A 20,488-nucleotide genomic window follows, 5' to 3' on the forward strand; every position below is an offset into this window, starting at 1 on the left:
TCATAAAATGCCAAGTTTGCCAAGCAACTCTTGATGCTTACATGCCCTCCTCTGTAGTGTCTTCCCCAGCTTTGGTCCTTTGGTGATTAGTTCTGACGCTGGGATCTAAGTGGGATGTGTGAAGTATCGCGCTAATGCTTGGAGCGTCGTGATGAGGATGTCCCTGTCGTCGTGCGCTGATGCTGGAGACAGAGACACCTAAGCAGAAGCAAGGGTAACAGGGTTCATGACCTATAGGCCCTGCAGAGTGGGTCTCAAGCTTAGCGAATGTAAGGAATTGTGTTCATAAGGAACATCATCCATCCCATGTTCACAGAGTTCTTCCAAACACAGTTATAGATCAGCTGTGTGGATTGGCACATCTTTAAGCAAAGATGGAGCTGTCTGGCACTGTTAGTGCTATATCTTTGTAGGTACAAGGCAAGGACAGATGCGTGTTGGAAAGACAGAAGCCGAGTCCACGAGGAACAAAGAATTTGAGGCTCATTTGTTATCCTTGGGTCCTGCCAGGCCTGAGATTCTCTGACCCTCAGGATCCCCTTACCTGACAACCTCCAGCCTTATTTATAGCGACTCAATTGATTTTTTTTCAGGAGGCCAAATTGCTTATTATCCCAACAAAATTTATATCATAAAACCACCGTCTGGCCTACTGTGACTTGTCAAAGTGACCAGTGGGCATGGTGACAGAGACAGCATTTCTGGGGTTTTTGTGGAGTGAATGTAGCTGTGTGGGGTGATGAATGGGGCCAGGAAATGAAAGCTATTGACAGAAGAGGAGGAAAAAGGCAAGCTGGGCTCTTCTTAAGTGTTTCACTTGTAACTTCACCCCATTTTCTTCTTGTTCCCATACTCCTGTTTCCCGCACCTCTCCTCTTCACCCTGCTTCTCCTTTTTGACCCCTAGATGTGCAGAGAGAGATCCACTCGGCCCCTCACGTCAGCGAGAAGCTGATCCAGTTGTTCCGGAATAAGAGTGAATTCACCTTTTTGGCCACAGTGCAGCAGAAGCCGTCCACCTCAGGGGTGATACTGTCCATCCGGGAGCTGGAACACAGGTAGGAAACACTTTCTTTTTTTAATTAATTAATTGTTTGTTTTTTGAGAGAGTCTCATTATATATCCTAGGCTGATTTGAAACTTTCTGTATAGGCAGGATTACACTTCAACTTTTGGTGATCCTTCTGCCTCTGCCTTTTGTCCCGAGAATACAGGTGTGTGCCACCATAGCTCTTGGAGACAGATCTTGACATTTTAAAGACTCTATTTGTAAGGAAAGGAGTATATAAGATACCTTGGGGTTTGGAGATGGGGACCATGTGAAAGCAGCCCCCTGAGGTCTAGTTTCTGCTGAAGATATTAATGGTAGAATTTACTTCCCAGTAAGAATTTATTTTGGACAAAATGATTGTGTACTTATTCCTCAAAGACCACACATGAGTCAGTCTTGTTATTTTCTAGTTCACTTCATTTGTACAAAACCACAGCCTACCTGGCATATTTAGGTCACCAGACTTGTTTTTTTTTTTTGTTTGTTTGTTTTTTTTTTTTTTTTTTTTAAGTTTTTCGAGACAGGGTTTCTCTGTGGTTTTGGAGCCTGTCCTGGAACTAGCTCTTGTAGACCAGGCTGGTCTCGAACTCACAGAGATCCGCCTGCCTCTGCCTCCCGAGTGCTGGGATTAAAGGCGTGCGCCACCACCGCCCGGCCACCAGACTTGTTAATCAGCTGGATTTAACAACTTTCTGTAGAGCCTCCATTGAGTGTTTCCATGGAAACTATACTCAACATCAGGATGCAGAGGTGACTATCCCTACACCTCTCCACGTTCACTCTGAGTCCCGGAGAAGCTCGGAGGGAGCATGGACAAATGGGTACAAAGACACTCTGAATGCAGAGCTAGGAGCTTGTCTTGGAGGAGACAAGGTGGGCAGGGCCAGTCCTATGTGAGGTTGGAGTAGCCGAGGAAGGCTCCAGTGGCCATGATGGTTATATAAAGACGTGAATGTTGGGGGAAGGCTCAGTGCATGCTTGCTGTCAAGCCTGGCAACTTCAGTTGAGTCCCTGGTCCCACCTGGTGGAAGGATCCCCCGCAAACTGATACCCGTGGCATGCACAGACATACACACTTACAAAATTTAAAGAGGTGAGGTACTGTATGACAGTCTGAACAGGAAGGAGGCTCTTGGAACTGAAAGAGGATCAGGCTGGAAGGCAAAGAGAGAGCTGTAACAGAATTCCCAGGGAAGGGAACGGGAGTTTGGAATACTCCATGAGAGGTATAAGGAGGAGCTGGGGACTGCAAACTCAATGCCATATGGAGACCTTAGATGCAAGCCTCCAGATGTATGAGTTCTAGGTTTAAGAACACCCATGCTGCCCTCAGTGGGATGTCTCCATCAAATCCCTCCATCCCGAGCTCAGGGAACCCTGTGGAAGAGGCAGAGTGTAAGAGCCAGAGAGGATGGAGAACACCAAGGATCAAGGCCTTCTAAAGTGACCAGATTGGCCACAGATGAACTCAGAGACTGAGGCAGCATGAGCTGTACCTGATGGGGTCCTAGAGCAGAGAGGAAGAGTGGGCACTAACCATCCCTAACCAAAAAACTGTCTCCAATTGATAAACACTTGTAAACAAAAATTTAATTTTCTCTGAGGGAGTCTCACTGGCGAAACACCCTCCTCTTAAGTCTAGGCTGCATGTTCACAGTAGACAGCCAACAGAAAATGAACTTAGCAACTTGTTTTAAGACTTCTTGTCTCATAGTGACATAGCATGGCTTTCAAAAAATTATATATAGCCGGGCGGTGGTGGCGCACGCCTTTAATCCCAGCACTCGGGAGGCAGAGGCAGGCGGATCTCTGTGAGTTCGAGACCAGCCTGGTCTACAGAGTTAGTTCCAGGACAGGCTCCAAAGCCACAGAGAAACCCTGTCTCCAAAAACCAAATATATATATATATATATATATATATATATATATATATATATATATATATAATATTATACACACACATATAACTTTTCTCTTTCTTTTATACCCCATAAATTCTTTGTATATATTATAACTTCTAGTTTAGTGTTTTGATGGGGTTCCTGAATGTGTGAACAAGTGGGTGTCCGTCTGTATCTGTTTCTTGTGCATTTTCGTGGGCTCTTTCCCTTCTGTTTGTCTTGTCCTAGTCTGTCGTGTTAGTTTTGGTTTTTTAAATCTTGTCATATTTTATTATTATCCCTTAGGAACCCATTTGTTTTCTAATGAGAGACAGAAAGGGGTGTGAATTCAGGTGAGAGGGGAGGTGGGGAGCACCTGGGAGGATCAGAGGGCCGAGAAACCATAAGCAGGATGTATTTTGTCAAGAAAGAAGTCCCGACTTTTAGTGAAGCGAGGGGAGAATGCTCATTGCTTTCATGGTGTTCAATCCCTTCCTCAGGGGACTGTAAGTCTGAGGAAGTTCCAAGTAATGCTGACTAGGAAAGCCAAACATTTAAAAACGTTAGTAGAATCTCCCTCCCTCTTGCCCCATTGAAAATATTTCTGAAGAAACTTTTCTCCAAGGATGGCAGCAAGTTTTGGGGGGTAATTAAAACAAAGCATTCCAAGGATTTATGAATTCTGGAGATGTCAAAGCATGACCACACAAAATGCTAAAAAATAGTTACTGCTAATCCAGTGGTGTCACCAAGCAGTGTGTGACTTTTATAATTTTGTCAAGTGCTGAGTCCACTGACCAGGGCCAGTAGTTAAGGAAAGCAAGGTGCAGGAATGACCCCTGGGAAGCAGAACCCAGCAGGGGAGGCAAAGAGTAGCCTTGAACAGGAGGGACTGTGTGTGTGTGTGTGTGTGTGGTTGCAGAGGTGAGGAGATTAGGGCATTCACCTTCTTTATTTCTGTGAGGAAAGGAAGGCAGGGTTAAGAGCAGCTTGGCTGAAGAATGCCATATTTTCTTGTGCATGTGTAGTAATTGTAGGATCAACAGCCTAACATTAAGAAATTCTTATTTTACTTATTTATTTTTTAATAATATAGAATTTTAATTTTATTAATTCTGTGAGAATTTCATTAAAATATCTTGACCATATCCATTCCAGTTCTTCCTTATACCCACTTTGTGTCCATATATATAGATACACATATATATGTATGTATATTATATTTCTCCCTTCTTCTCCTTCCCTCCTATTCCTCCCATGCTCCACCCACTTGTTCCCCTTGAAATCTTGACCTCTATTTTAATTGCTATTCTCTCTCTCTCTCTCTCTCTCTGTCTCTCTGTCTCTCTCTCTCTCTCTCTCTCACACACACACACACACACACACACACTCACCCTAAATATATAAATACAACCTGCTTAGCCATTTAGTGTTACTTAGATGTTGAATTATTAATCTAATTAATCTTATCAATAAAAAATCAGGAGTCATATATGGGGTTAAAGCTGAAAGACCAGAGAAACAGCCTCCAGTTGTTTCCTGCCTGTTCCCTTCTTCCATCCAGAAGGGCTGAGATCCTCTCTCTGTCCCGCCTGTCTGCTTCCCGTCTCCTCTCTGTCTATAGTCCTCTAAACCTCTATGGTTAATTTTGATCAGCTAGTGACTGGTCCCCACCCTCTGACTCCTAGCAAACTTTGTTTGTCAGAACATGAGCAAAATATCACATAACAATAAGTGTTGGTATCAGATAACCAATTAGGGAGCTCATACGTAGGGAAGACCATTTCTCCAACTTTCAGCACTTTCTATTCTTTTTTTGGAAAATTCTCTGCTTAGTTTTTTTTTAAGAGTATCATTTTTTGATTGTTTTGAATTCTTTATATATTAGTAATCATATAGATTGAGAATTTTATATAACATCTTTATATGTGTTATCTGAACACATAAAATATAGTTATATAATAAATATGCAATATTCTACAATATTAATTCATCAGTTCATGAGCATGGGATATTTTTCTGGTTTCTTGTTTCTCTATTTCTTTTCTTAGAGGTTTAAATTTTTTATTGTAGAGGTCTTCCATCTCTTTTGCTAGGCTTATTCCTCAATATTTGATTTCTTTGAGGCTATTCTGAATGGGAGTGTGTCCAAGAGCTCTTTCTCAGTGGTGTTTTTGTTGGTGTATGGACAGGCTATTGATTTTCGTAAGTCCATTCTGCATCCTGCCATCTTGCAGAACCATCCTTGACCTCTGGCTCTTGGCATATTTTCCTTCCTTTTTCCATGACGCTTTTTGAGCCTTCAGTGTAGGGTTATGTTGTAGATACATCAACTGGGGACAGGCACCACACAGTCACTTGTTCTTTGTGTTTTGACCAGCGGTGGCTCTTCTGTGATGATCTCCATCTGCTGCAGAAGGAAGCATCTTTGCTCAAGATCAAACGACACGTATTAGGCAAAGCTGCTTCTCAAGTGTGTCTGGAGCTAAGCCTGAGAGGATGGTTGGGTGTGAGTGTGGGGTTTGTGTGAGTGATGACAGTGCCTGGGGAGACCAGAAGATGGTACTGGATTCTCTGAAGCTGCAGTTGCAGGCAGTTGGAAGCTCCTGATGTGGGTGCTTGGAACTGAACTTGAGTCCTTTGGAAAAGCAGCTAATGCATTTCTCTATAGTGGTTAAGCTTGTCCTCAGCCTCAGGAGGTTTGCAGTGTACTCTTGATTCCTCTGGATGACTTTCTGCCATGTTATGAATGATAGCTAAGTCCACACAAGATGACTTGTATGTCTGTGAGAGATGTCGTTGATTCCAAGGTGTACTGTGTGCTCAAGTTTTGCTGTCAAACCGAGTCTCAGCTTTCTGAGCACAGAAAGGCTGAGTCCCTTCTTGTCCCTCTCTGACTTGATGTGGGTAGGAATGTCAGAGTCTCCTTGGTAGCAGAGACAAACAAATACCTACGACTGGATCGAAGTCTTCAGCTGCTTGTCAGCAAACACAGAGCAGAGCTTCCCAACAAGCAAGAAGCATGCGGACTGGGATTTCAGAGCTGGTCTGGCAGGGGCTGGTGTTCCGGCTTTGTGATGGCAGCCACTGTGTGTCTGGAGAGCTGCTTTCCTGTCCTTGTGGTGCAGGCAAGAGTCTAAGTAGCACAATTGTCCTAGAACTGCAATGGACAATACATGTGGAATGGTCATTCCTCAACAGATCAATCCTTCCTTCCTTCTTTATGTCTAGAAAATTTAGCTGCTTCTCTTCTTTTTGGATTTAAATGCTTTTCTTTTAGGAAAGGCCTTAAAAATAACTTGTACAGCCCCAGGGTTCTTCAGTGCTGTCTTTCTTCTCACGAGAGTCCACCATCGTTTCCCACAGAAATAGGACGCCTCAGGTATTGACTAAACGAGACAAGTATGAGGAATAGACAAGAGATCCCCCTTTGTAATTTTATGGTTTCCTCTACCATGTTTGCTTAGTCTATGCAAAGCAAATAAGGATGGATTGACAGGCAACTTTTTACTGCAGTGGCCACGGGGAATACAGAAGACCTGATTTCTATCCTTAAAAAGATCAAAATCTACCTGAGAGACTCAGCGTATGATAAAACTGAGAAGTAAATATAATGCTGAATATTTAGGAATAACTCGCCCAGTAGTCTCCCCAAAGGATTATTTTCCATTGTCTATTCTTCCTGGTGAGTTTGCTTCTTTTTGTTGTATAGCTTTCCGGTGTGCTGTTAAGTCACTAGTGTGAAATTCCTTCACGTTCATTATGTAGGCACTCAGTGCTATGAACTTTCCTCTTAGCATTGCTTTCAAAGTGTCCCATAAATTTGGATATGTTCTGAGGTCATTTTCATTCAATTCTAGGAAGTCTTTAATTTCTTTCTTTTTTTTTCTTCCTTGACACAGGGGCGATTCAGTTGAGCATTGTTCAATTTTCATGAATTTGTAGACTTTCTGCAACTAGTGTTGTTGTTGAATTCTAACTTTAAGTCATAGTGATTTGATTGGAGGTTATTCCATTTTTTTTTTGTATGTGTTGAGGTTTGGTTTGTTACCAAGTATGTAGTCAATTTTTGAAAAGGTTTCATGAGGTGCTGAAAGGAAGGTATATTGTGTTTGGGTAGAAAAACAGGGACATTTTTAATATGGTATTTTTAGAATTTTTATATGTCTATATAATATATTTTGGTCATAGTTACTTCCAGTCCTCCTAATTTCCTCCAAATCTATGCAATACCCTCCCAAGTTTGTGTCCTTTTTCCTTTTGGTACCTCATTGATTCTAATTTGTGTACTCATATGGATGTTGGGCTATCCATTGTAGCATGGTCTACCTGCCAGGGGCCTCACCCTTAAAGAAAACTGACTCCCTACCCGGAGAAGCCACAAAGTGTCAGTAGGCCATTTGACCAGGTGTATAATAGTAGAAGCATGAACTCGGGTCTTTTCTTTTCCAGTAGCAAGACACGTAATGAGCAGATCCTTGGTGGGTAAGTCAAACACTATGATCCTTCTACGGTTCCCACTTGTGTGACCCTAGTGGCATTACTTCTGCGGATTAACTAGCTAGGTTGCTGTAACTGGGATATAATGGGCATTGTTAAATTCTTAGTTTTCATTTTCAATATGTGACTTTTAATCTAGTCACAAAGCTGTGCATTGATCACACAGTATTTCCGGAAACTCCCACCCCACAAAGCAACCCCCCCCCTCACTCAGCTGTCATTCTCAATCCCCTCTGCAGCTCTCCCACCTCCATGTCTACTTTCTGTCTATAGATTCACCTATTGAGGTCATTGCATAAAACAAAGCCATATTCCACATGGTCCTAATTGGGTATATTCGCTTAGAACAGTGTTTCTAAAGTCCATTCAAGTGGTAGTTTGTGTCAGTAATTCATTCGCTTTTTAGTGCAGTGTTTGAAGTTAGCAGTTTTTATTTATCCATTCATTGGGGCACCTGAACTAGCTCTTCTGAATGCTGCTGCTGCGAATGATCTCATGGAAGATTTGTCTTTTTATTGTGCTGGATTGACATCTAGGAGTGGACATCTAAGTGAAGACTGTGTTCAACTTCATGAGAAGATCAAACACTATGGCTAAGAGCAGCTAAGTGCACTGGCTGCTCTTCCAGAGGACCAGGCTTTGATTCCCAGAACCCATATGGTGACCCATGGCTGTCTGTAACTCCCGTTCCAGGAGATCTAATGCTGTCTTCTGGTCTCCCTGGGCATCACAGACATGGTGTGTGTGTGTGTGTTTGTGTGTGTGTGTGTGTGTGTGTGTGTGTGTATGCAGGCAAAGCATTCACATATATAAGCAAAATTCCTTTTGAAAAAGTGGTGGCATGTTTTATATCCCCGCCAGCAGTGGATGGCAGTTGCAACTTTCTTTGTCCTTGTCCAAACTGGCGATTATCCTTCTCTTTGTGTGTAGAATGGACTTGTCATGTTCTCTGTGGTGTTTTAGAACCACATTTGCCTGACAGTAAATGGTGTTGACTTTCCTTTTATGCTCTGATTGGCCATTTTCATATCTTCAGAGAGAAGTCTGTTTGGATCACTCGCTCATTTCTAATTGGGTCATTTGTCTTTTTATAATTGATTTGTAATCGGTCTTTATTGTTGTAGATACAAATCTCTATCAGACATATGACATTTTTTCCCCCTCACCCTGTGGGATGCCTTTTGTTTCTTTGTTGGTGTGTCTTTGAGGTACAGAATTTTAAAGTCTGATGATGGCCAGTTTCTTTTTATTCCTTGTGCTCAGAAAGTGCAGCCTGAACCAGGGGCACTTAGACTCTCTTTCAGGATTTCTTTAGAAGATTTTTGTAGGTTTAGCTCTTACGTTTGGCTCTTTGGTGTTTTAAATGTTTTCATTAGCATATGTTAATTATATGTAATGGTGGGTTTAACTGAGATATTTTTATACACATACATAATACATTTCAATTATAGCCACCCCTTTCATCCTTTATTGGCTCCCCCTTACTTTTGTTAACCTCTTCTCTTCCCAAACACCCCACCCTATATATCCATCTTTAATTTTGCGGATCTTTTTTATAGGAGTGTGGGTGTCAGCTTGAGCATCGGAAAACCCAAACCTCACCCCCAGTGACACACGTCCTTCAACGAGGCCACACCTACTCCAAGAAGGCGACACCTCTAATCCGTCTCAAGTAGTGCCACTTCCTGATGAGCAAGCTTGAAATCTATGAGCCTATAGGGCCACTGCTGTTCAAAGCACCCCACCACTCTGTTAGACCACCGGTGTGAGAACGTATGTGAGAAGGAACTGATCCTCCCTGTCTCGGCCTCCATTGGCTATCAAGTGAAATTTACTGTCCGCGTTGCCACATCAGCTGGTAGTTCCTTATGCCAAGATGGTTCCGGTTAATGCGTTGTTGAGATTTCATGGGAGAGATATTTATTATTTGTGTGTGTATATGCATGTATGTGTGCTTGTGCATGCACATGCATGTGAATATATTTATGCACCTGCTATGGTACACACATATGGAGGTCAGAGGACAAATCGTGGAAGTTGGTTTTGTCCCTCTACTGTGAGCATGTCAGTGTCAAACTCACGTGGTCAGGCTTGCCAGTAAGTGCCTTTCCCTGCGAAGCCATCTTTCTAGGCTCAGGTTGAGTTTTGAATGCTTTCTCAGTTTGCAGAGCTAGTTGATTATGATGAAATCCACTTTCTGTATAATTGGATGTGATTTGCTTGATTTGTTGAGTACAGTGCTGAAGATTTTTTTTTATAACTGTATTCATAAGAGATACATTGTTCTGGAGTACTTGAATATTTTTATTTTGGTTTTCAAAATAGAGATTTAGCTGATTTTTAAAGCTGTTTGGAGTGTTTTCTAAAAGGAAAACATTCACTGATTGTAAGCCATATGTTAAGCATTTGGTTTTTTTAAAACAACCCCCTTTGATTTGTTTTGCTGTAAGATTTTATACTTTTAAAATATCAACAATTCTTTATCTTAAATTCCAACATTTATGTTTATACTAGCATTTTAAAAATATTATTGTCCCAAATCCACTACAATGAGCAATAAATAAGTAGATTAAATATCACCATTAACGTCGAGAAGAAGAAAGAGAGCAGCCCCTTTTCTTAGGATTTTTATCATGTTCTTTTTATTTGATTAATATAACTCCTAGTAATAATTTCTAATTTGTGTATGTATGTAGTTAGGATACAAAGGAAATTTAATTTTATCTCTGATTTACAAAGGCCAAAAGCAATCATCCATAAGTGTAAAATTGTATTACAAATCTTCTCAGCATCTCTTTTGAAGTATTTTAATATTTCCTTTGTTACCTATTAACACAATGATATGAATTGGACCTTTCTAAAATTTATTTTTTTATATGTATGAGTGTTGCCTGAATGTGATTTTGCACCAGGTGCATCATGCCTAAAACCCACAGAGGCCAGAAAAGGACATCAGATCCCCTGGACTTACAGTTACAAATGGTTGTGAGCTACCATGTGATTCTGTAGTGTTGGGAATCAAACCTGCTTCATCTGAAACAGCATTCGGTGCCCTTAACTGCTGAGCCATCTCTCCAGCCCTTGTTGAACTATTCTTGAACCATTTCAATAAACTTACGGAGACTGGTGTTTTAATTTTTGATTTTTGTATAATCCAAAGGAATTAGTAGAAAATTGATTAAAACAGCTATAGTTACTACAATCACTGTCTTTTAAAAATTGATTTATTTTTAGGTGTATAGGAGTTTTGCCTGTACCATGTGTGTGTGTTAGGTACTTGGGTAGGTCAGAAGAGTTGTCAGATTTCCTGGAACTGAAGTTACAGATGGTTGTGAGTTGCCATTTGTGTGCTGGGAACTGAACCCAGGTTTAGAGTTGCTAGTGCACCTAGATGGTTTTCCATCTCTTCATCCCCACTATAATCATTTTAAAGACCCAAGCTTGAAATAGGCATTTCTCTAAATACTTTGGTCTCATCCAGTAGACAGAGGTATGTTTAACTTATTGTTTAGTGAGATACAGATTTTTCTGTCTATATGAATTAATCCAAGTCTTTTTAAAATTAATCTCCCAGACTGGCAGTCTTTATTTATTGTGAAACATTGTGTGTATCTGTGTGTTTGGGTGTGTGCACATGAGCCCAGTTAGTCTCAGGGGATCTAACACCCTCTGGTTAGATGGAGTTACAGGCAGTCGTGAGCAGCCCAGCATGTGTGCTGGCAGCCTCATCTGTTTCTCTTGCAAGAGCAGCAAGCACTCTTAACTGTTGAGCCTTCTTTCCAGCCCCCAGATCAAACTTTTAGATTCTACATACCAGCGAGGTCACGTGGCTTTCCTCTCTGCGCCTGGTTTGTTTCCCTGAACACCATGTCTTCTGTATGTACTCACTGCTGTTGACAGTGACAGGGTTTTATTTGTTTCTAAGATTTTCTAGGATTTCCTTACTTGTATTCCATTTATATTGTACACAGTGGCAACGATTTTTATTTTTTCCCCTTTTACTCGCTCATCCACTGATGGGCACTGTTATGGCTAATGTTGGTTGTAGGCTTGACACCAGTGGGAAGAGAGAATCTCAATTAAAGAACTGTCGTCATCACATTGACCTTGTTTGGCATGTGTGTGTGGCATTTTCTTGATTGCAAATTGACGAGGAAGTGCCCAGTCCCATGTGGGTGGTAGGCCTGCGCTGCGCAGAAAGGTAGCTGAATGTGTGTTTCAGAGCAAACCAGCTATTGTTTTGATTCAACTCTGTGATTCGAGTTCTTGCCCTCTGTGAGTTTCTGCCCTGACTTCACTCAAGAAGGGACTATAAGCTGTAAGCCAAAACCCTTCCTTCCCAAGTTGCTCTTGGCCACGTTTATACCAACAGCAGAAGGCAACCTCAGGGAGAGACCCTGAGGTTGGTTCCTCATCTCCACCTATGAGAGATAAAGCTTCAGAGACTGTGGGAGTGGAAGCAGCCTGTGTTTTCTTCTGGTGTTCTCATGGTCTTGGACATTTTTGTTTTGAACCCTTTTTTGAGATAATACTTCTAATATTGTAGAGGATAAAGTCTATGCCAAAAAAAAAATACCTTGAAGAGATTGTTGCTATCTCCCACCCCCGTGTTTTCCCAGAATCTTTGTTGAATCAGTTGACTGTGAAGAATGGATTTACCTGTCTGTTCCTTATCCTACCCCGTTGGTCTGTGTGTCTATTTTTATGTCCTTACCACACTACTTGGTCTTTGTAACTTTCCATTGTTTTTTTTTTCTTTTTGAACCATGAACAAATTTATTTAGCTTCAGAAGGGAAGGAAGGCAACTCATATTTTTCGTACTTCTTATGAAATGGGTATGACCACCAAACTTTGTTAAGGGCATGAGTAACGATTCCTGTAAATAGTGAAAGTGGAGATGATGTGAAGGTAAATGACAAAAATAAATACATCGGCCTGTCATAGATGCAGCAGAAGGAAGACATTTTTGCAAACAGTTTTACAAGGACTCAAGTTCTTCAGCCTATCTTTCAAACACATTGCCCAATTTTAAGTTCACTTGTTCTATGGTTTTCCCAGGTTAGTGTCTTACCAACAAGGAAAGGACTAACTGAAAAAGGAAAATCTGAGCCATCTGTCAGCTAAACTAAGAATTATTTTCTGTATACCACTTCAGAACTGGAAAAGAGGTCTAGTATTCCTTGGTTACTAGTCTGATTTTAACTACAACTTGCATCTCCTTTTTGCTACATTCAGAAATAGTTCTTATATTAAATTCTCCTAAATTAACCAAGATTTGTGTGCCTTAACTCTACAGTAGTGGATGTGTTGGATATAAGGTTGGTGGTGTTTCGTCTTCATTTTGACAGATAAAATAGTATCATATACTGTCACTCTATTCTAATCCAGGTCAAACAGGAAAAAAAACTCAAAAAAAATCCTGAGTACTGGGTATTATACCATGTGGTCTAACAATCCAATAGGAAGCTGGGCAGTGGTGGCATATGCCTTTAATCCCAGCACTTGGGAGGCAGAGGCAGGTGGATCTCTGTGAGTCTGAAGCCAGCCTGGTCTACAAGAGCTAGTTCTAGGACAGGTTTCAAAGCTACAGAGAAACCCTGTCTTGAAAAAAACCATCATCATCATCATCATCATCATCATCATCATCATCATAATAATAAAGTAGGTAAATAAAAAACACTAGAATGCACATGGAAATGGATAAGATCAACATATTATAAAGCTGAAGCCACGCTTAGAAAAAAACGAAGACGAAACACCACCAACCTTATTTCCATTGTATTTTTGAAGTCAGTTGACATGAGGCCTCTAGTTTGTTGTTTTTCCTGGATTCCTATGGCCCTTCAGGGTGTTTCTGGGGCCCCATGAGGGCTTTTCTGTTTCAATAAGATTGAAATTGTGCTGGTAATAGATTGGTTTGAGTAGTGTGTGTGTTTAAATAATGCTGGCAATAGATTGGTTTGGGTAGTGTGTGTGTTTAAACAATGCCGGTAAAAAGTTGGTTTGGGTAGTAGTGTGTTTAAACAATTGTACTGGTAATAAGTTGGTTTGGGTAGTGTGTGTGTGTGTGTGTGTGTGTGTGTTTAAACAATGCTGGTTCTTCTGCTTCATGAGCATTAGGTGTATTCTTGTCTGGTTTTGTCTTTTTTTTAAATTTTTATCAATGTTTCGCAGTTTTCAGAGTGGAGATATTTCTTTTCTCAGTTGAATTTGTTGTTACATCTTTTGCTGCTTGTTCTGTTTTAAATGCTGTAGATGGAATTATTTTCTCCATTTTCTGTTTGCTGTTAAATGTATAGACGCAATACTATATTTTATACATATAGTTTGTGTCTTGTAGCTTTGCTGAGCTTTTCAACAGGTAGGTGTGTGTGTGTGTGTGTGTGTGTGTGTGGCATTTTTAGGTGGAATCCATGAATTTCTGTATATCATGATTACACCCTCTGAAAAAGGGCCATGAAACTTGTTTCTCTTCAGTGTTCTTTTATTTCATTTGACTGCCCGAAGGTCATGGTGTTGAAGAACAGTGGCAAGAATGGGTGTCCTTGCCTTGCTCTAAATCTCAGAGGCAAAGTTTCCAATGTTTCCCACTTTTAAGTATGATGTTAGGCGAGAGCTTATCTTGTGCTTTGTGTTTGGAAATCGTATTATGTTCTAGAGTGGCTCAAAATATAGGAAATACTTTTCTCATAAGTGTTTGTGATGGAATTAGTCTGAAAACAGTAAGATGCAAAATTAGATGGAAATATAATCATAAAAGTACAGGGATTTTTTTTTCTAGAAAGGGTTTCATTGTGTACTTTGCCTGTCCTGGAACTCTCTCTGTAGGCCAGACTGGCCTTGAACTCACAGAGATCCTCCTGCTTCTGCCTTCTGAGTTCAGGGTTCAAAGGTGTACAACCACCACTACCTGGTAAAGTAAAGAATTTCCACTATATTTAGACACTCATTTAGGACATAAAATTTATTTGTGTTTCTTTTCTTTGTTTTTTTTTGTGGGGGGAAGGAATATTTTGTATAGAAAATATTTGATAAGAAAGTAGGAAAATTATTAGAGTTGATATGTCTGGGGAGATATGAGGAATCCTTTGTAATTGAAATGTTCATATTCAAGTTTCTATGACCTAGCTCGATTTAATTAGTTTGAAATTCTTCTTTGGATCAGTTCACATCTTATAAGATCATTGATCTCATTAGGATATTCATTTTTGGCAATGAACGTTATATTCTTTTACTTAATAAAAATTTTCATCCTTATGGCATATCTTCTTTCATTTCTAATGTGAAAGAAATATTTTCATTTTTCTTTTTCTGTTCAGACTCTTCATGTGGTTATGTAATTTATGGGTCCTTTTAATGACACAGCTCTTAAGTTTTATTGATCAAGTCTGCTCTTCCTCATTTCAAATTCATTGATTTCTCCATCTTATTTTTCTTCGAATCTTCTTGTTGGTATTTTTAATAGCTCCTCAATGTTCCCTGCAGTTGGGCTCAGTATTCTGTATTCACAGTCCCGGTAGCTCACTGAAGACTGTACTTCTTATGGCTAGGGCTCTGAGGATAACACACAGTTACACTGTGTTTTCATTTTCTGTGCTGGTTTTGTAGTTCTTAATTTCAGGCTGATATCCTCTTTGACCCCAGCTAGAGGAATGAAGCATCCAAAGTGATTAAATAAAATGTGCTTAATGGGTAATTTCTGGCTTTATTGCTAATTGAGAACATAAAATATGTGCCGTATAGCTTTCTGCTTCTAGAGTTTGCTAAAGTTATCTTCCTTTCTTTTTTAAAAACAACTTTATAAAATCTTAATTAAATTTAGTTCTTGATTCCATACATGTATATAATGCATCTTTTTTTTTTTAAATTGGAACAGGATCTCATATTGTAGCACTGGTTGACCTAGAACTCTGTGTAGACCAGGCTGGCCTCAAACTCACAGAGATCCTCCTGCCTTTGTCTCCGGAGTGCCGGGATTAAAGGGTTGCACCACCATGGCAGTTTATACTGCATTCTGATTACTCTGTTTATCCAGTCTTATCTCCTTCCATTCCTTTCATTCTCACACCTACTAGTCCTTTTCTAAGATATTCTGCTCCTTTGGTTTTGTTTTTTAAGGATGCTGGTGATAGTGGTGCTGGTTGTGGTGGTGATGATGAAGGTGAAGGTACTGATGCTATTGCTGTCGGTGATGGTGATAGTGAGGATGCCGATAGTGATGATGACGGCACTGTTGCTGCTGGTGACGGGAGTAAGATAAGGGTGTTCCTGGTGGTATCAGTGACAATGATGATATGTCATTGGGGTAGAAACAGAATGCAAAACAGTGTCCAGACAAAATGACAGTCATTCTAGTCTAGCTTAGTATTTAAAGGAGAATGACGGCACTAACCCAAAACTGACTGGTGATATTCAATGTCTAAAGTTACCCTTGCTGCTGATGAAGCACAATGAGGGTTCGAGTTCTGGGTCTGTGCAACCTTCCTGGACACTACACAAAATAATCACCTGCCATTTGAAAGCTGCTCACCATAGGAACTTCATTTACTACTTTGGAAATGAATGTTTTCAGTGTCTGTGGAGCTTCGAGCTACGGTCAGGCAAGGTCATTGCTGAATAAATGACAGAAATACTCATTCAGTGGCTGGGTTTTGTCTAAGCCGCAGGCAGAACCCTCTTCACTGATGGGGAGCCAGCAACCAGTGGTGGTCGTTCCATCAGGAGTCAACTTCTTGGCAAAGTGCTATCTGGAAACGCCCAAGGTAATTGAATCAACTGAATTCTCGTGGATAACTTAAGCAGGTGGATACAATGAGATGGAAAAGTTAAACATAACGGCTATTGAAAACACACCCGGAGGGAGTAACTGAGAGAAGCTCCTTCATGTAATGAGATCGGCATTCTTGCAATCCTAACATGTATTTCAAAGGTGATGTTTTTTGTTTTGTTTTGTTTTGCCCACAGTACCAGTAGAGCACACTGTAAAACAACAGAGACGAATTTGTCTTGCTGAACGTATTAGTAGTGTTGAAGATTTATTTTTTCTGATTCAAATGTGTTACTGTAGAGCTTTGTTAAACCAGAGCTTAATTAATGCAAATTAAATCTAATTGAACACTCTGCTTATATATGAAATGCTACACAATATAATGGTAAATCTTCTGTTTTCAATTTTATCTCTAAGTTGCAGATAAAATTACATTCAAGTATAATTAGATAGGAGACAAATCTAGGACCTAAAACAAAGCCTTCTGGGGGGTAGATAATCTGAAGGGATGAAGAGGTCATGTTTAGTTCCTAGTTTTCTTCTTGTGAAAAGGGCTTTGCCCAATGATGCAGGAAGAGGTTGCTTGTTCGTCCTGGCTGCCCAGAACCAAAATAATCACACAGAAACTCTATTATTTAAATTACTGCTTGGCTCATTAGCTCTAGCTTCTTATTGGCTAACTCTTACATATTAATTTAACCAATTTCTAGTAATTTGTGTATCGCCATGTGTCTGTGGCTTAATGAGTAAAGATTCTTTCTCCTAGCATTCAATTTAGTTTTCCCCACCTAACTTAAGTTTTGCCTTGCTACATGCCCAAAGCAGTTTCTTTATTCATTAATGGTAACCACAGCACACAGAGGTAAATTCCACATCACCTACCCTTTTTTGTTTAAATAAAAAGGAAGGTTTTAACTTTAACATAGTAAAATTACATATAACAAAGTAGGTATAAAGCAATAATTATAGTTATAATATTTATATCTATTTTATCTTTTATTATAACTAAGGAAAACTATAATTATCAATTCTTCAACTCCATCAAAGACTCCAGAAGGAGATAATATTTTCTAAGTAAACTATAGTTCATTGTAAGCACTTTCAAAACTCTAGAATTGACAGAGACATTTCTGCCTGGACAGTCTCTCAACGTTCTTCTGTACTGTTAGGGCATCCATCTTCAGCCTATAGGCCCATAGTATCCAGCAGACTTTTCCAAAAAGCAGGGAATTTCAAAGACAGTTCTGCCTATATTGGCAGTTTGTCAGTCACTTTTTTGTGTCCTGTAGAATGTCTGGCAGAATCTTTTATGAAGCAGGAACCCTGAAGGATTGTCTCACCTTTAAGCAAGTTCAGCAGTCATTTCTCTGTGGGTCCTGCATGTCCAGTTCATCAAGAAGTCCAGGAAAGAGCAGTTTCTTGCCCAAATGGCTAACCAACTCCATAAAGAGCCTCTTCGATGCCCATCTTCCTCTTGAAGTAATTGGTGCTGCCAGGAGGAGATGTGTCTCATTGCCATGAAAAGTCCTAAGTTTTTAAAACATTTTAAATGCCATATTCTGAAGGTTTTTGAAAGATTTGAAAAATCCCTATCCATATGAAATACCTCTCTGTACATCTAGAAAATCTAACTAACATGACTACAAGCTTGACTATTATAGATGACTCACTATTAACCTACATTTCTTAATTATACATTACATTTTAAATGAGTTGTACAAACATAATACCTTAATCAAGAGCAGAAAATACATATAACAAAATTGACGTTAAATTTGTATCAGTAAACCAAGATCCATAGTAATGCAAATTATTCATATCTGTATCATATCCCCCTATAAATGTAAACAAACCATTATAGACAATATTTGAGGATATGGGCATAGTTCATTGATGCCTGACTTTGTCAGTTGACAAGTGAATTTATGGAGCTGCCTTAGTTCACGGCTACTGCAGTGTCCCTCCAAGTGAAGGGAAGGCGTGATGAGCACAGCATGGAGCGCCAGGAAGAATTCAATGAGCATCAGATAGCAGCCACTCCTGGGTTTTGTACCCACAGGGCTCAGCTCAATAGTTGTAGCTTCTTTTCCTCCCCTCATGGGCTCTTTCACTGTTTTCTAACCCTGTGCTTTTTAGAGTAAAGAAGGTAGAGACTGGTCCCTTCTCACTAGCTGAATGGTCTTTAGGAAGTTTGCTCAGCTAATACAGAGCAGTGATTTCTAGGTAGAATTCGTACTGTAATGTCCGAGCAGCAGAATAGCCTTTTAAAATATAGATGATTTAAGAAAATAGCTAAATTATTTTTCAGATAATTTGTTGAAGAGTGTCAGAATCAGTGTTCAGAAGAGAAAAGAGAAACTCAAGAGTGTATTACAGTACTTGTTAAAGCCAGCTCAGGAGAAACCTTCCTACAGGGCAGTTAACAGTATAGGTCCATAAAGTGAACATCCTTAAACATTGAGTTCTTGCAACAAGAAACAGCATAGGCTTATCTCATTTAAAAGGTATATGCTTTCTTTTCTTTTCTTTTTTTGATTTTTCAAGACAGGGTTTCTCTGTAGCTTTTGGTTCCTGTCCTGGAACTAGCTCTTGTAGACCAGGCCGGCCTTGAACTCACAGAGATCCGCCTACCTCTGCCTCCCGAGTGCTGGGATTAAAGGTGTGCGCCACCACTGCCCGGCTCAGGTATATGCTTTCTATTGTTAAGTTACTTTCATTTGAGAAGGGAGGGAGAAGCTGAGACTATTGCCTTTTGAAGTGTATGCCTCTGTATTTCAAGCACACCCAGAGAGTTTTGGTGACTTGGGGGGCCTCAGGTTCAGAACTACACTCTTGATAGACAGGAGCCTCTTCACCAACATACCCAGGAGGCATGAATGATATTAAGCAAAGCCCATGTAGTGATCAATCCCAAGGTGTTAGTCCATTGTAGAAACAATATGGTTAGAGAAGAAATACAGACAGCAGGATACCCTGCTTACCCCAAAGGAGTTGTTGGCTCACGCTAGGAGCCGTGTATCACAGCCAAATCGATAGGAGCCATGAATTACAGCCTAATAGAGAACTTAGGATAAGTCAGCTAGGAAGACAGAGACGGAAAGATGTTCTGCATGAAGCTTGAGTGAAGGGTTTGTTGGGTGCTAGAAACAGACAACACGTCTGTGTTATTGAAGAGTGTGAAGAAGAGACAGACGGAGAGTCTGGGGAGGTAGACAAGATGCCTGATCATGAATGAGACGGCGAGCTGAGGCATTAGAGGAGGGACCTGAGTGGGTGTGTGGCATCATTTTGATGTGTGCTTTTGAATGGTTACATGGGATGTTTAGGGGAGAATGGCTTTGTGGGTGCAAACTGGAGATAGAAATAAAGTAAACAGGTCGCGTATTGTAGTCAGGAATCTACACTGCAGACAAGAGAGGGAATGTTACAGCAGGCCACCTGTAGGGTATAGCTGCTGAGAAGATATGCCTACAAGAGGGAGCCGGATGTGGCCAAGGATGATGCCCAGGGTCTCTCCTTGGCCCATGAAGTTCTCTGGTGTGAAGTGCTGGATATTTTTTCCAAAACATCCTCTGTGTGTGCCTCATGACCATATGGCTTCTAGGATCTGTTTTGCTCAAGTTTTTAGTTGGACAAGGAATAAAATCACAGAAAATAGAAAAACTATAATAAAGAAACGCATATAATATGCCCTCACTGAGTAAATGGGGCCATTTGCTTCCTGCCAGAAACTTCGCACTGAAGGCGATTAAAAGCCTGAAGAGGAAAATGTGTACCATTTAGAGATGCTTCCAGATGTCAGGTGACCAGACATGGGGACGCTGGACTCTATTGTTCCGACTGTCTCTTGGCAGAGTGTAGTCCAAAGGGTGTGTATTGAAGAGCGAGAGGAAGGGTGGTGAGGCCAGGGTCCTGGGAAAGCAGAAGTTTCCAGGCATTAGTACAAGCGAATGGAAGGGATTGCTGTCGAGAAAATGAGGTTTGCAGGAACACACTAATTAAGTAAAATTTAAATCTTTGTTGGAAGAAACGAAGCCGTTCAGATGACTTTTGACCTTAATTGAAGACAGGATATATCATAGCAGTACAGTGTAATGTCTCAGGCAGATTGCTCATGCTTGTATATATGCATATTAGATTTTGGATTGCTTGGTGTTTGAGAAATGGAAAAACAGCAAATGTAGCCATTAACCTTTACTTTTTTAGTATAAAAGTCACAATTTCATTAATATTTATGCTTACAATCATTTAAGTTCAATGAAATTCTCATAGAGAATTTTAAAAGCCATT

The 20,488-nt window shown here is 40.3% G+C and overlaps 1 protein-coding gene across 2 annotated transcripts in view; it reads left to right on the forward strand.

Annotated features, from left to right (window-relative positions):
* Nucleotides 1-20,488, forward strand: part of Nell1 (neural EGFL like 1) — an 821,283-nt gene that overhangs the window by 87,568 nt on the left and 713,227 nt on the right. For both annotated transcript variants that reach the window (XM_041649180.1, XM_041649187.1), the window contains exon 3: nt 907-1,057. In XM_041649180.1, coding sequence (XP_041505114.1) covers nt 907-1,057 — 151 coding nt within the window. The remainder of the gene's footprint in view (nt 1-906; nt 1,058-20,488) is intronic.

Source organism: Microtus oregoni, unplaced genomic scaffold (assembly GCF_018167655.1).
Source record: "Microtus oregoni isolate MIOR12 unplaced genomic scaffold, Mior012 000000F_ref0000247, whole genome shotgun sequence".
Taxonomy (NCBI): domain Eukaryota; kingdom Metazoa; phylum Chordata; class Mammalia; order Rodentia; family Cricetidae; genus Microtus; species Microtus oregoni.